General features: G+C 37.1%; 1 protein-coding gene across 2 annotated transcripts in view; it reads right to left on the reverse strand.

Annotated features, from left to right (window-relative positions):
- Window positions 1-15,041, reverse strand: part of CUL1 (cullin 1) — a 54,820-nt gene that overhangs the window by 21,547 nt on the left and 18,232 nt on the right. For both annotated transcript variants that reach the window (XM_014888656.2, XM_088167353.1), the window contains exons 3-5: window positions 2,679-2,853; window positions 1,832-1,999; window positions 763-813 (exon numbers count right to left, since the gene is read on the reverse strand). In XM_014888656.2, coding sequence (XP_014744142.1) covers window positions 763-813; window positions 1,832-1,999; window positions 2,679-2,853 — 394 coding nt within the window. The remainder of the gene's footprint in view (window positions 1-762; window positions 814-1,831; window positions 2,000-2,678; window positions 2,854-15,041) is intronic.

The following is a 15,041-nucleotide window of genomic DNA, read 5'->3' on the forward strand; positions in this document are numbered from 1 at the left end:
CTACAGAGAATTATACACCTTTAAGTTATACAACGTATTTACAGTCTGATTAGTGGCAAGGTGTATATAGGTATTAAAGTGCTTAGTTGTTTTTTTCCTTAATTTCAAAAAAAACACCATCTCAGCCAAACTTGTCTTTGTTTTATACCTGAAATACAAAACACTGTAGCAAGAGCTGAACTAACCACCTGCTCTTCGGCCAAATGATCTGCTGCAACTATTTCATCATGAAGTAACTGGTAAGAAGTGAAATCAGCATATACACGTACCTAAAAATTGTGATGGAATGCCGTGCTTTATTTTGTGCTGATTCACTAATTTTAAACATTTGGCTGACCTGAGTCTCCCAGGCATCAGGGTAAATATAACAACAATAACATTAGGAGAGACCAAAATCCCAGCCTGTCACTATCTGGTCTCATCCAATCTTGACTCCTAAACCTTAAGTCATGACTGTGGTCAGTCTGTACTCCTGCCTAGCTTAGTAAATTGCATTTTTCAAAAAAAGCCAAGGGTCCTCTCAGCAGAGAAATAACAGAACAGTCTTGGTGTCATGGTTCGATCTCACACACAAAGGCCTATTCCTTCAAATTATTATTTTTTTTTGTATTACAAAGGAGCAAAGGAGAAACAGAAGGCTTCATTTTATTTTCCAGGTCTGTGCATGCCAACACCCCCGGGCCTCCTTCAAGCAGTTACTAACAATATATGAAATTAACCCTATAAAATAACACTATAGTTGTAAAATATTAATGCATATACCTGCTTATTTAATGGCCTGAATAAGCAGTCTCTCCAGGTCACCAAGGCAAGCTAGAAGTAAAAGAAGGAAGAAGAAAGATGGAATAGAGAAAATATTTACATATACATGTAGGGTAATTCCCTTTAAGGAAAGCTGATGCAGTATGCTAACTAATCAGAACTTTTAAAACTGTATTTTGGCACACACATTTCTCAAGCAATAAGATTGTTTCACATTAATATTACAACCAGCTTTACCATTAACTTTACTAAGTTGTTCCTTTTTCTACCAGGGGATCCACTGCCAACTCCGGAAACTAACAAAACCCACTTTGAGTTACTTTGAAAACATACAGGTTTTTTTGTTGCCAATTTCCAAGCTGATATAGTCCCTTAACATTAGGCTACTAAAGTTAAGAGGAAGGGAACTAAGGATACCAACTGTTTTTCTACCATATGCAAAATTATTTCAGCAAAGCAGGAAAATAGCACCACTTCCCTTATGCTTCACCAGTAGGGAAAGTAATTACCCTGTATTTTAAAAAAGCCCTCTTAGTTATCTGAGATACAGAAGATCTGTTCTTATTTATATTACTTCACATTAAAAAAAATTATCAAGATCACATATCAATCGTTCAGAACTGTACCAAAGTAACTTGCACTACAAAACAAACGTCTGAATCTTAGCAGCTTGGATGCTAAAAAAATTTGTAGAAATGTATTGAAGTAATCAGAAAAAAAATTGTTTACTGCTTCATTTGGTGTTTGAAATGCTTGGATGAATTCTAAGTGGGATGACAAGGCCACATTGAGGCACACAGGTAACACTAAGTAGCAAATATTCAGAAACAGACACTCAATAGTCTACTACAATATACACAAGGCAGATTAAACATCTCACAGACTTAGACCCTCGGAATTTTTGCAAATATACTGGGGTAGGTGTAGGGAAGGGAGGGAGAATGCCACTTTGCCCACTTCTTCAAAACTTCTGTGAACCTCCTACAAGATTCACGGAGTGATCTATAGGATAATAATGCAAACATGGCAGATGGCATGGACAAATCACTCACTTCAAAAAGCAACTTACTGAATAAATTTCATATATTCCCTTACGACCTTCATCGCACTCACGACGAACCCAATGTCGATTGAGGTAGGCACATATCCCATTCAATACTTTGCTTGAAAACCTATAATCTTCCCACTGTTGAGTGTAGAATTTCAGCACACTCTCATCCATCAAATCTTCACCATCCTGCAATTACAAGTTTGCCAGTACTGTTGTGCAATTGTAAGATACAACCAAGACATATCAGGGTATACAAAATGACTGTAATAAATCTACACCATGCAATTTACTTACAGGAAACACACTGCTAATACATTTAGTTCTACATTAATAAAGCACAAAGCCAGTAAGAGATTTTGAAATTAAAAGACTGGGAAAAAAAATGCACAGCACAGATAAAGCTCCAGAAGACATCCCTGTCCCTCTGGATGCAAGGTAACATCCAGCTCTATTAGTAGTTTATTTATTAAACTAAAATAAAGACTATCATCAGGCATTTTCAACATGATAGGCATTAATTTTCTCTGCATTCCTAATTCGCTGGTTAACTGCTTGGAAAGTGTATGTACTCTTGCTCAAGTACAGGACAGGTTAAGATGTCATGTAACATTACTTCTATAAAACACAGGGATGTTGTTTTGGCTTTAAGAGGAAAAGCAGCACACAGGTACAAGCTTAGGGACTGATCTATGTCTGAGGTAAAGCCAACAAAACATTCTAATGGCTACAGAGACAAAAGCACATTTTAATATAATTCAGTTTACTTCCAGTGGCTGCATACACCTCTAGGCTTGTTGCTACAGCTTTTCTTCTCATCCCTGTTTGTGTTTCTACAAGTGCAGATCGACCTCATACCCCATCTTACCTTAAGGAGATTTGTCAAGTAGTTCTTCAGAAATTCTTTTAGCCGTTTGTACAATTCCAAGCCAACAAACTGAGCACCTCCAGGTGTCTGGCCCTTTTTTGATTTAGAAGGAGGTACTCCAGCTCCCCGTGCTTGATTAGACTGGTGTACACTGGTACAGTAGTTATAAACATGACTGACAGGGAAGTTAAGGAATACATTTGCCACCGGAAGACATTAAAAATACAAATAAAAACAATATTAATTTCAGTAAGCTATTATTTATACAACTGTGAATGACTTAAACATAATGCATTGCAAGATACATCAAATAAAGCCATAGCTAAGAAAATTAAGTAATTTTCAGCTGAATTATCTGCAGCAAAATTTTGTCAGACTGCTGAGGGCACTGCAAACACTGAACCCAACATTAAATTAATTTAATTATTACTTAACAAGATCACCAAGAAAACAAAGCAGTGGAATCTGCTGGTAAGATTATATAAATGGAGTTCATTTGATCTACTGTATTTGTCTTCTACAAATCTATTAGCTTTCATTTGAACGGAAAGAAATTTCAATACTAGCCTCAAGCAACATTCATTAATTGAAAACACAAGAGAATATTTTTGCATTCTTTCTAACACCATCCTCCATAAAAGATTAGGCCACTTAAGATTGGCACACTAGACGAACCTGGAAAGCAGTAATGGTGAGACACACAAAAATTTAAATGCACACCGTAAGATGAGATTCACTAAAACCCAATTGTAGGGTACAAGTTAATACTAAAATTTCAGTGTAAAATCAGAGTCACAGAATTGTTTAGATAAGACTTCTAAGATGAGTCCTATCATTAATATACCACCATCAAGTCCACCATTAAACCATCTCCCTAATCACCATATCTAAGGGTCTTTAAAATACCTTCAGAGACACTGATTTCACCACCTACCTGGGCATATCATTCCAATGAAGGACAATGCTTTACAGTAAAGAAAGTGCTCCAAATGGCCAACCTACATCTCTGATACAGGTTAGGGTCATTTCCTCTTGTCTTGTTGCATATTACATGGGAGAAGGGGATGACCTTCAACTGACTACAGTCTCCTTTCAGGTAGCTGTAGAGAACAATGAGGTCCCCCTGAGCCTCCTTTTCTCCAGGCTAAACATCCCCTTCTCATTTCACAGCCTCTCCTCATCACCCTTGTGCTCCAGACCCTTCACCAGCTCTATTGCTGTTATCTGGACACACTCCAGCACCTCAGTGTCTTTCCTGTGAGAAGCCCAGAACTGGACATAGGATTCAAGGTGCTGAGTATAGTGGGATCATCACTGCCCTTGTCCTGCTGGCCACACTATTGCTGATAGAGGCCAGGATGTCATTTGCCTTTTTGGCCATCTGGGCACACACACTGACTCATGTTCCGACAGCTGCCAAACAGCAACCCCAGATCCTTTTCCATGGGGCACCTTTCCAGCCACTCTTCCCCAACCTGCAGCACCGCCTGGGGTTGTTGTGGTTGAAGTGCAGGACCCAGCATTTCGCCTTGCTGAACCTCATACCATGGGCCTCAGCTTACTGGTCCAGTCTCTTTGGACTCCTCTGAAGAGTCTACCCACACTCCTTCACATCAGCACTCTCACCCTACTCAGTGTCCTCTGCCAAATCACTGATCGTGCACTTGATCCTCTTGTCTCAGACATTGCTGAAGAGATCAAACAGAACTGGCTCCGGCACCGAGCCCTGGGGAAGAGGGCTTTTGACAGGCTGCCTGCTTGCTGCCTGTGCTTCATGCATTCATACAGATGCATTTGGCTGGGCTGTTGATCCCACCACTTTTTTTTTTGGCTAGAAGCCCTAATTCCCATGTTACAAGGTAATTCTGTGGTTTCTAAACACGGTGACCCTTTTTTCTTTGCTGCCACGGATCTCTATCGCCTACCTCCACTGAGATATCAGATTAAAGGACCTAAATGACTAGCACATCATCTCTCAAACATTGCTTAAAGTTTTCTCTAGAAGTCTTGGTAACTCTGGTATCTGCAAAGATACTTTTCCCTGAGACAGGTGTACCCTTCTGACACCAGCAGGTCTGGTATCACATAAACCTAGCCCTGATTTAAAAAAAAAATTCTGCCAATGACACCAGGCTCAGAGTCAAGTACTGATATGCCAGCTCTTCCTGTTTCTTCCTTCATCATTCCTTGCAACTGGAAAGAGAAAGGTGAAAATTACTTCAACTTCTGATCTCTTAACCAGTCATCCCAAGTCCCTGAAGTGTCTCTTGATTACCTTTAGAGTCTTTGTTGCAACTTCACCGCTGCCTACCTGAAAAATTTGAGAACTGTCCCAGGGTAGGAAGTATGCTCTTTACATCGTTAAGCCAGGTATCAGAGAAGCATCAGACGTCCCTAGCAAGTGGCAGCAATATTTTTTCCTCTTATACTACTACAGCTTGGAAGACTTGCTGTAACTGTTAATGTAGCATTTCAAGAACACATTCCGTTTTCTGATCTAAAAAACTCAAATATTCAGAGTTCTTCCAAAGTAGTAAGCAGAAGTCACATTGCCCCAAACACCTCAAATAAGAAGGCATCCTTAAAGAAGCTGCATTTCACAAGCAAGAAAAATAAACTAGCTCGGTACCACCCAAACTGAACTGGATAAGGACTCAGATCTGACAACAAAAATCACCCAAATGACTCACACAAACAACAATCAGCCAACAGGAATGACGTTACTGAGCACTCACTCTTCTACTGACAGTCCAAGGACAAGCTTTTGAGTCACACTCCTTGTTAGAAAACACTGTACTAACCAATCCAGAAGGTTTAATTTGGCTTCGTGTTTTCACAGAATATCAGTGTTGACAGAGACCTTCAAGATGATCGAGTCCAACCCATGCCCTAACACTTCAACTAAACCATGGCACTGAGTGCCATATTCAGTCTTTTTTTAAACACATGCAGGGATGGTGACACCACAACCTCCCCAGGCAGACCATTCCAGTATACTTTATCACACGACACAAGTGGACTCAGATTTAACCACTAGACAGGTTTTCTCCATAGCACACCATAAATTAGGAAATTAATACATTGCAGAGGCTTGACTTTTATCTTTCCCTTCACAAAGTCCAGCACAATAAAATAGGAAGTCATCAGCACAAATAAATACCAAGAGAATTATAAACCACAAATATATGATGCATTACAATCATTATAAACAGATTTGTTTCTAAGTAGTAAAGCTCAGTTAACTTCCTTGCAATCAATTTTATCAAAATCTTCATAGACAAAACATACCCTTAAATAGGGTTTAATGATCAGAGTACCCTGCACGCCACCAGGAGAAAGGCTCAGGGTCTTCACTGCAAACTGCAAAGAAAGCCTACTCACAGTCTATATTTACACACTTGTTCAGAAAGTCATTGCATTCTGTGCAAAGAAGTAATGCTCTTCACCTAAGATTAACCCTTTTTAAAAATGCACAGTGTACATTTATTTCTTATTTGTTACCTCATCCAGATGCCAAGTAACTACATTTCCCACTATGTCAACCAATAACAGCCTTCGTTTGCATTGAATTGAAGCAATTGAACTTTTAATCAGCCTCTTACCTCTATCAGCCACTGATTTCCTGGCCATTAATGATTTCTTACACCTCATAGTCATTTGTTTGTTCAAATTCCCTGGCACTGTTGCTACTTTTACTACGTACACTTTGATTTCAGAATTCCCTGTTCAAGTGAAGAACACCACAAAGCACAACTGTTTTCCTCTAGATATGCAACTTACTTTCTTGCCACAAACAAGAAAAGCAGGTTTACCCCACAGGTTAATTTTGAAATAGCTAATATATAAATTTCTCTAAATTGTTTATGGAAAATTTCTCCATGATACTAGGAATTTAGGGCCGATTCATAAATATCCCCTTGACAGTCTTGCCTCCTTTTTCCCCAAACTCTTATCCCAAGTGGCTTTGAGAAAGCCTGAAAATATGAAGCCTGTCCAGATGAAGGTTAATTCTTGTAGTTTTGAGAGCATTGCCTGACAAAGACATTCAATTCATCTATACAAAAAACCACTACAGCCTTCAGAAAAATAAAAGTCCAAGATTAGAAGACAAAAGCTTTTTTTGTAACCTATACATTTTACTACTAAACCCAAGATCCTCTGTAAACACAGAGACTGAGACCCCTTGTCCATACCTGATGTAATCACCTCAGAGCTGCAACCAAAGTAATTCCAGTAATGCTCATCTTTGTCTTTTATTCTGGCTTGAGATTTGCTAGCCAAAGAGTCCAAGACAGCACTTTTGAAGTGCTCTAGTTTCATGGTTCCACACAAGTCAAACTGAAGTTAGTTTGCCTATGTAGAGGCAATTTGCAAGTGTAACTCTTTGACATATTCTACATAAAGCATGCTCTCTCACACTGTTTACAATCTGTCCTGTCATCTGCTAGAGCCAGCCACTGACAGAAAGACTGACATACTCAAAACAAAATCATAGTTTTACTTCTACAACAAAGTGTATGACAGTCCATCTGAGAATCACAAGGGGAATGCTATGAAAAGAATTCTTAGTTGCAGAAGGCAAAATAAATCCCCCAATGCTTTGTATGCTGGAAGCTACATACATATGCAAACAGCTACCAGGAAACATTTTTGGGGGCATTTGCACAATTCTTTATAGCAATGTGCATAGCACAACAAGCAGACAAGTTAATTCATCAATAGAAAAGTTTGAACCACAGTGAAGCCGTGCTGATCCCCAAGCTTCAGGCAGCTGAACTTCAGATTTGGCCAAGCAGATAAATTATCTACAGGAGAAACAGAACAATCTCCTCTAACCTCTACACCTTCCCTACAGTGAAGGAGAAATTTAATTTACTGTATAAATAAATTTGAGGTAGAAAACTGCAAGAAAATTTGTAGAATAATTCAGTATTGTGCTGTTCAAGATGAAAAATCCTTTTCAGAACTTTATTCTCCTTCAAAACAAAAAGTAGCCAAAGACAAGTTAATTTTACCACCTCTGTCATCAATATAATTTACATTACTTTTGACAGCCTTGGCTCAGTTTCTAAAGATGGGCAACAGAAAAAAAAAAACAAACCACCTCATCCCGTGCTGCCACACCCTAATGGCCTCCTATAAAATCACTTCCCCTGAAGGAAATGGTCCTAATACATAGTCCAGCTGGAGAGCTTACTTGCCACCTGGTTTCCAGTAGCATGGGAGTTCATACAGTCATCTGGATTGGAGAAGAAACCAACACTACAACCAGCTGTGGTCCCTGTCTCCAGATCCTTTGGTGAGCAGATCTGAACTGTTGTGTCCACACGGGAAGTTAAACAGGCTCTTTCAGCAGCACTGCATACATTTTTTGAGCAAATATGCCAACAAAACACAAGCTTGAGCATGCCATGGTCAACTCTAATCTACCCTCTGCCCTCGAAAAGTACCAAAGTACTCCATACAGGGTTTTTCCTCTGGAAGCAACTGGAAACCAAAGTTATATAAGAAAAATTATCAGTTTTGCAATTCAACACACAATAAAGCACTCAGACTCTACACTGATGAGTATAAATCACTCAATTTTGCATAGGTCTTAAAGTTTTTAAGAGAAAACAGTTCTGCTGAGGTAATAACTGATGCACCTTTAACTACCACAGCCAGGTCCTCAGAGTTCTTCCACTTTGCTATGAAAAATAAATATAACTGGAAGAAGTTTGCATGAGGAACAGATATGTAAAATTAAAGGAACTGAAAGGAAGCAGAATTAACACAACACAGTAGAAAATTATAGTGCAGAGATGCCCACAACAACACAAGTTGAACAACTGTCCAATCACAATCGCTTTCTAATTACTTTTAATCTCTTTATTATAAAGATCAGTTTTAGTCATAATTTGCTACTTCACAGACCTTAAGCAGTAATCAACTTCATGCTGAGTAGCTGGCCTACAGGACTAAACTGAGATTAGTTTCCACTTCTGTCAAAAATCTGTATTTTCCTAGATTACACCAAAGGCATGCAAGAACATCACACAGAGAGCCACTGAAAACACTGATAGGAAAATTGCTAGGGAAGATTATAGAAGCTTTGTATTATTGTAGAACCACTTTTAATACAAACAACACAGATTATTATATTTACTAAAGAACAGCTTTACAGATTTCCTTCAAAATTAAAGCCATTCAAGTCCTGTTGAAATCCAGAAGACTAGGCTGGATTGACCGAGACATAAGAGAAGCTGCCAAGAGAAATGGACATGCCTACATGACTTTAATGTTTTGTGAGTCAAACAGATGAAGGAATGTTGCATGAGTTTTTGAAATCATAACGTCGCCAAAAAACAACTGCTTTTCAGAACCAGTGCTTTGAACACTCACTTTAGCTTTGTGAGGAGCAGCAGTAAAACAAACAAAACTTCCCAGAACCCTTCATTCTTTTCTTTCCATAAAAGAGATTTTATGTACGTTCAATTCATCATTTGGTAAGAGTGGGTTACCCCCCACTTTTTTTTTCCCAGAAAAAACAAACAAACAAACAAACAAACAGAAAATTAAGATCCTGTACCCAATCCCACACATTCACTACTTGGGCTAAAAAATGATTAAGTTTTAATTGATAGATTTAAGTCTTTAGTTTTGATACAACTGCTCTGCTACATCACTCCATTTCAGACAAACCATTTTAGTCAGGGAAGGACTGCGGCAAGAGATTGAGGAGCTATTACAGCATTACAGCATACGTTATAGCCATGCAGCTGCTATGAAAATCCAGGCATAACTCAGCTCAAACATGTTTCTACAAGTCTGAGATCAGAGACACTTTCAGCAAAAGCCATCTGAAGACTAATAGACAACTTCTTGTTTCCCTCTCCACAGCATAAACTCAAGAGCATCACAGAGAAGCACTGAGTTACAAGGAAAACACAAAATTTGAAAGCCAAATGCATAAACAAAGTGTACAGTCTTCATGTCAGGAAGTGTAAGAACCTCCATAACTGAGGTTGCTTTTAAATATCTTTCTTTGTACTGACAGAGGTTGGTTCTGAACAGAATACTACTGGTTACTATAAAAAGCAAGTAGAACAGCAAGCAATCATTGTCGAAGAGTGCATAAAGAAAGGAAATGATTGCACAAATATAAACATATTCTGCCCTTCTTTCAAACTGAAGATGCAATCTTTGCAGATTCACACAAATGCATACAATTTTATGTACCTTTCCACACAAGGAGTGTATTATGTACCCTTCAAACATGTCAACAAATACATTTACTTCTACCTTCATGTTTCATATGAGCACTAAATGGAACATGAGAAGTCCTATGAAATAGGATATTGAATATATGCAGGACTAATATTAGCAGAAAGAAGAGGCTGCCTTGATGTATCCAAAGCGACCTTAAACAATTTGACATTGAAGTGAAAGGATAGCTTAGAGTGACAGAATCTTAAGAGAAAGAGGAACAGTGTCTGAGATGTAAATAAAAAGTGCATGCCCTAACACCTCAGTAGCTTTCCTGCACAGAAACAAAGTAATAGTCTGTTCAGAAAGAAAAAACAAGAACATACTGTGCTGCCTGGTAAAAACAGATTCATGTGATTAAAAAATAAAATATTTTCACAGCTTTAATATGCATCTGCTGATCTAAACTCCTACTAAAACACAGGAATTCAACAAGGAAAAAGATTGCAATAGAAGTAACTGCAAAAGACCTTGGCAAATGGATGCCAGGAAAAGGGCTTCATGGTTTTGCTTGGTCAACATACACTACTAGCACTGAATCTACACACAGGAAAAAGAAAGTTAAATGTATTTACACTTTCTATTTTATGAACAGACAGATTATCCTGAGTCATCTGTTATTTTTAAAGTGTAAACATACTACACTTAGTTATTTAATGTTCAACACAGAATTTTCCTATATCGCTTGCTAATATGTGAGAAAAAAATTCCCATTTTATAAAATGATTACAGTAACCTTTTCTGATATACAGTTACTTACATTTGATCCAATGGATATTCAGTAGACACACTTTGTTAAAATAAATGGACAAAATTGAACTACAATAAGCAAGAACTTTTCATAAAATAATGCAATGTGACAGAACAGCCTAGCCTTTACCGATCCTTGACAAACTTCAAGCAACTATTTGGAAAATATTTACTAATGATGGCTAATAATGGAATAAGAAACACATTTTTAAGATCCAATTTACTGGTGTAAGACTTGAGCAAATTTTAAATCATAATAAATTCAGTCATTTTCTTCAAATTTCCACATAAGATCATGCTGCCAATGAACTACTCAAATGTATTCTTAGGAACTTGTAGAAATCAACAATGTAATTTTTATGTATGTAACATTTGAAAGACTTTGAAAGCCAATCTGAACACTGCAATCTGGACATTGCAGTTTATCTTATTTAAACAACCACATCATACCTTCCACAGTATTATAAACTCTTCTTATCAATGAAAACATTTTAAGATATCTTCATGCAGATATAAATCTTATTTGTTACAAATTAATAGCAATTGGAATCTTTGAACTCGTCTTCTTTTTCGCAAATTTTCTTTAAATATTAAACTTGGACAAAAAGTTAATCTGTTCTGTATGGGCATAAATTAACTACATTGTTTAAAAGAATCCCTAAAAATGCTTTTTAGCTTATGTTTTGTAAATCAGGGCAGTGAAAGCATGAGTTTATGTCAAAATTTTCTCATTTCAAATAACAGTGCACATGTACAACACAGAAGCACACCACTAATCTCATTCACCAATTCTATCTGAAAATTGTTGATGTGTGCTTCAATGAAAAAGGTAAGTATTTTAGGAAAGTTACTCAGCTCTTTGTCTAAGCCACCGTGAAAAAATACACTACTTTGATACAGTGCAGTAAAGTTTTCTGACATTTTAGTACTTGGCCTGAGAATATTCTTAAGATACATAAAATAAGAAAAGTAACAAAACCCTTTCACTGTCTCCATTGAGTTTCAATACAAATATTGAGTAAACCCCAATTCACCCTTTCATACAATGAGATCTGAGGAAAATAAATTGCAGGCTCACCATACAATTAGTTTGAAAAATGGACATCACTTTCTGCCAAAAGAGAAGAAAATAGCACAAGATGTATGAATATTTTATCACTGCGAAATGGAATTATGAAGAGGCGGCTATAAAGACAAGTGGCCTACAGCAATATAAATGAGTAAGAATTATTCTGGTAAACCAAGTAATAGATTTTCAACCGTCTATTCAAAACAGAAACTCAAAACTTGCTACACAAAAATACAGTTCTCTCTTGGACAGACTAATTGAAGTTTCCTCCAAACAGACTAAATGCCACCAGGACATATTCTGTATACATATACCACTAACACTGACTTTTACAAGGAAGTCCTGTGGATTACAGCCTCCAAATTAATAATCACTAAATGGAAAACAGGGTAAAACAGGCCCTTCCCCCACACACTAATAGTAGTGCTTTTACATCTATTGTTCCTAGAAATCTAGTTAATTTTATTGACTATTTCTCTTTTTGGCATAAAGTTAATGCTTGGCATGTAATTCTGAGCTAGCCTGTAATAGTGGTGGTCAGATGATGTTAATTTCTGTTGTAGGAACGACTAGGCCCTTCACTACTAGAAAGTACATAATATCTGAGTAAGGAACAGAAAAACATCTAGATTTCATTTACAAGAATCTCACATATCAAGGGAAAAAATGAAACACCAAAACAACAAACCACACAAGAAGGAAATACATTATTATCTGGTCTCACAATAAAAGGTACCTTGCAATTAAAAGCACAAATATATCTAGAAGTATAGATGAGAAACTTGGTGACCACCATTCAGAAACAAGTTTTCATTCACTTCTTCAGTACTCTCAGATCTAGAAAACTCCTGGAATAATCAACTTGTTTCTTCTCCCACTGAAATGAAGGGGAAAAAAAACCCACCTGAAGCACAGGCTCCAGCCTGTACTCAAGAGACTGAATTTAGTGTTTCACAAAAAGAGACTCTCTAAACAAAGGAAACGAGTGCAGGTGTGACAGAGGTCTGAACTGCTTGAATTGTATAACTATTCTAATTCTTTTCCAGAGGGACTTGACCAAGGAACAACAAAATCTTCTACATCTCAAATCAATCTTGATTGAAAAACTGACAGCAGATATAGGACTGAAGGTAGATTTGCTTGTATGCACAGTTCCCCTCATAAATTAGAGGGGTGAAATGAAATCCACTTCAGGAGCAATATCCTGACAAGAAAAAAAAAGGGGGTGGGTGGGGAAAGAGGACGAAAGGGGATGAGGAAAGACTAAACTGTCAATTGTCAAGACATTCTTGTAAGTAGGGCTGATCTTTAGACCAATTACAGCTACAGCTGAAACTCATCTTCAGCTGTTCTGCCTTCCAAACTAAGCTGGTTGATAAGCAAAGCTTCTTGAAATAAAAGCCCACCAGACTACAAGACTTGCTGTATGTGAAGACTGGGCAAATATGTCACAGTTACTGCTTTGAAAGGGGTGTAATCTTTTAAGCATAACTTTTGAACACATGTACTTGGTATAGGATGCAAAACACACTGCTATCTTCATAGCAGATTAAATACTCAGCCTAACCAGTATCAAAAATTGAGTTATTGAACTATTGTATTAATCCAAGTTACCACCAAAATTACCCCCTAAATTAATTCACTTACAAAATTAACAAAAACAGTTCTTAGTTTTGAACCAACAACTCCTTGAAGCAGAAGCAAGGAGGAAATGAGTAAGTAAGAGACAGCTTTCTTTTTTTTTTTTTTACATTTTTTTACAGTTTCATTCTGAGCATTTTTGAGAACACCAGGAGAGGGAAAAAGCCAGTTTTAACATTACAATCAGTACTTAGTCTTCAGCTGCCCTGCTTAACAGACCTCATGAACAAGAATATATTAAACACACTCAGAAGAAAAAACTCCGAGGTTCTACTACATGTGAAATTTCTATCACACGTTCAATTTTTACAGACTTGTTTCCCTGAGTCAAAACCAACGTTGAACCTAGTGCTGCATGAAATCACTAATTTTAAATCTTAGGAAAACTTCTGACCCTAAACAAATGTTTTCTAATGTTTCCATCACTATTAAAGAAGTATCCTAGAAACACTCAGCAGGCTGCTCAGGGCTTCTCCCACCACACCCTGGAGCATGGATTCTGCAGGCAAAGATAGAAAAGATTACACGTTAAGGCTAAGATTACATGTACAGAAAAACTTTTCTACCTCCTTAGAAAGTCCAGGGACTACAGAATTGACTGGTTCATAGCCTTTAAGCTCCTCTTTCTTTTATAAAAAGTTCTTTCCTTTCAAAAAAATTAATACAGACTAGAAATTTATATGCTGCAATTCCAAATCAGTGCCAGCAATAGCTATAGACACGAATTTGGAATAAAAACTTCATTAAAAAACTCAGCTCTAAAAACGGATACAGAAAACTAGCAGAACTACTTAATGATAGGAAATATAGTCAGTCATCCTTTCTATCACATGTACAGCAAAGCGTGTAGATCCACCACCTTCTTAAACAGTGCTGAGCAATATAAGGTTACAAGAGTAAAGGCAGAATAAAAGATGCAAAACAAAGGTCATCAAATCCATTTACATGCCACCTTATACATGAAATAAAAAAGAATTTCCTTTCTCAATGAAGTCCTAAAGTCAAACACTGAAGCTATAATACAACAAGAGACACATTTCTCCTTCAAATTAGTTTAAAAAAGTCCTTATACATTACCCGACAGAAACAAATTTCCTACAATCTTCCAAACAGTACCTCAGCACACTTGTACAAGAATGTTAACCCCCTTCTGGCATCTTATAAAAACACTCAGAATGGGAAGATGCTGGAAAACAGCTCTCCCATGCAAGCTAGGAATTAAAGCAACATCCACTGGAGACATTCTCACTCCAGCTGGAAAATTACACAATCAAGTCAAAAGTGAAGTATTACACAGAAAATAACAACTGAAAAATTTCCAGGTAACTGAACATGATTATCAATAAGACCTGAACCATAATGCCAAAGACTAACAAAAAAAGAAGAATTTCTGTTTGCTTTGTGTGCATTGTGGTCTCAAAATTTGACCTACTAATAAAATCTCTTTAAACATGTGCTCTATTAAAGGTAATAGTAATCAAACCTGAAATACAGAGATAGCCTTAATAATTATAGAAGCCAGTTTTCCAGACAACAGAATGTTCCTGCTATTTGCCAGTCATATTAAATAGAAAAGGCCAATCTTCAAAACAAAACCATGCATTCTTAAAAACCACTATGTGAAATAGTTCTGGAGCAATTTTGTGTCTAAAAAAGTA

The sequence above is a fragment of the Sturnus vulgaris genome, chromosome 1 (genome assembly GCF_052056855.1).
Source record: "Sturnus vulgaris isolate bStuVul1 chromosome 1, bStuVul1.hap1, whole genome shotgun sequence".
Lineage (NCBI taxonomy): Eukaryota > Metazoa > Chordata > Aves > Passeriformes > Sturnidae > Sturnus > Sturnus vulgaris.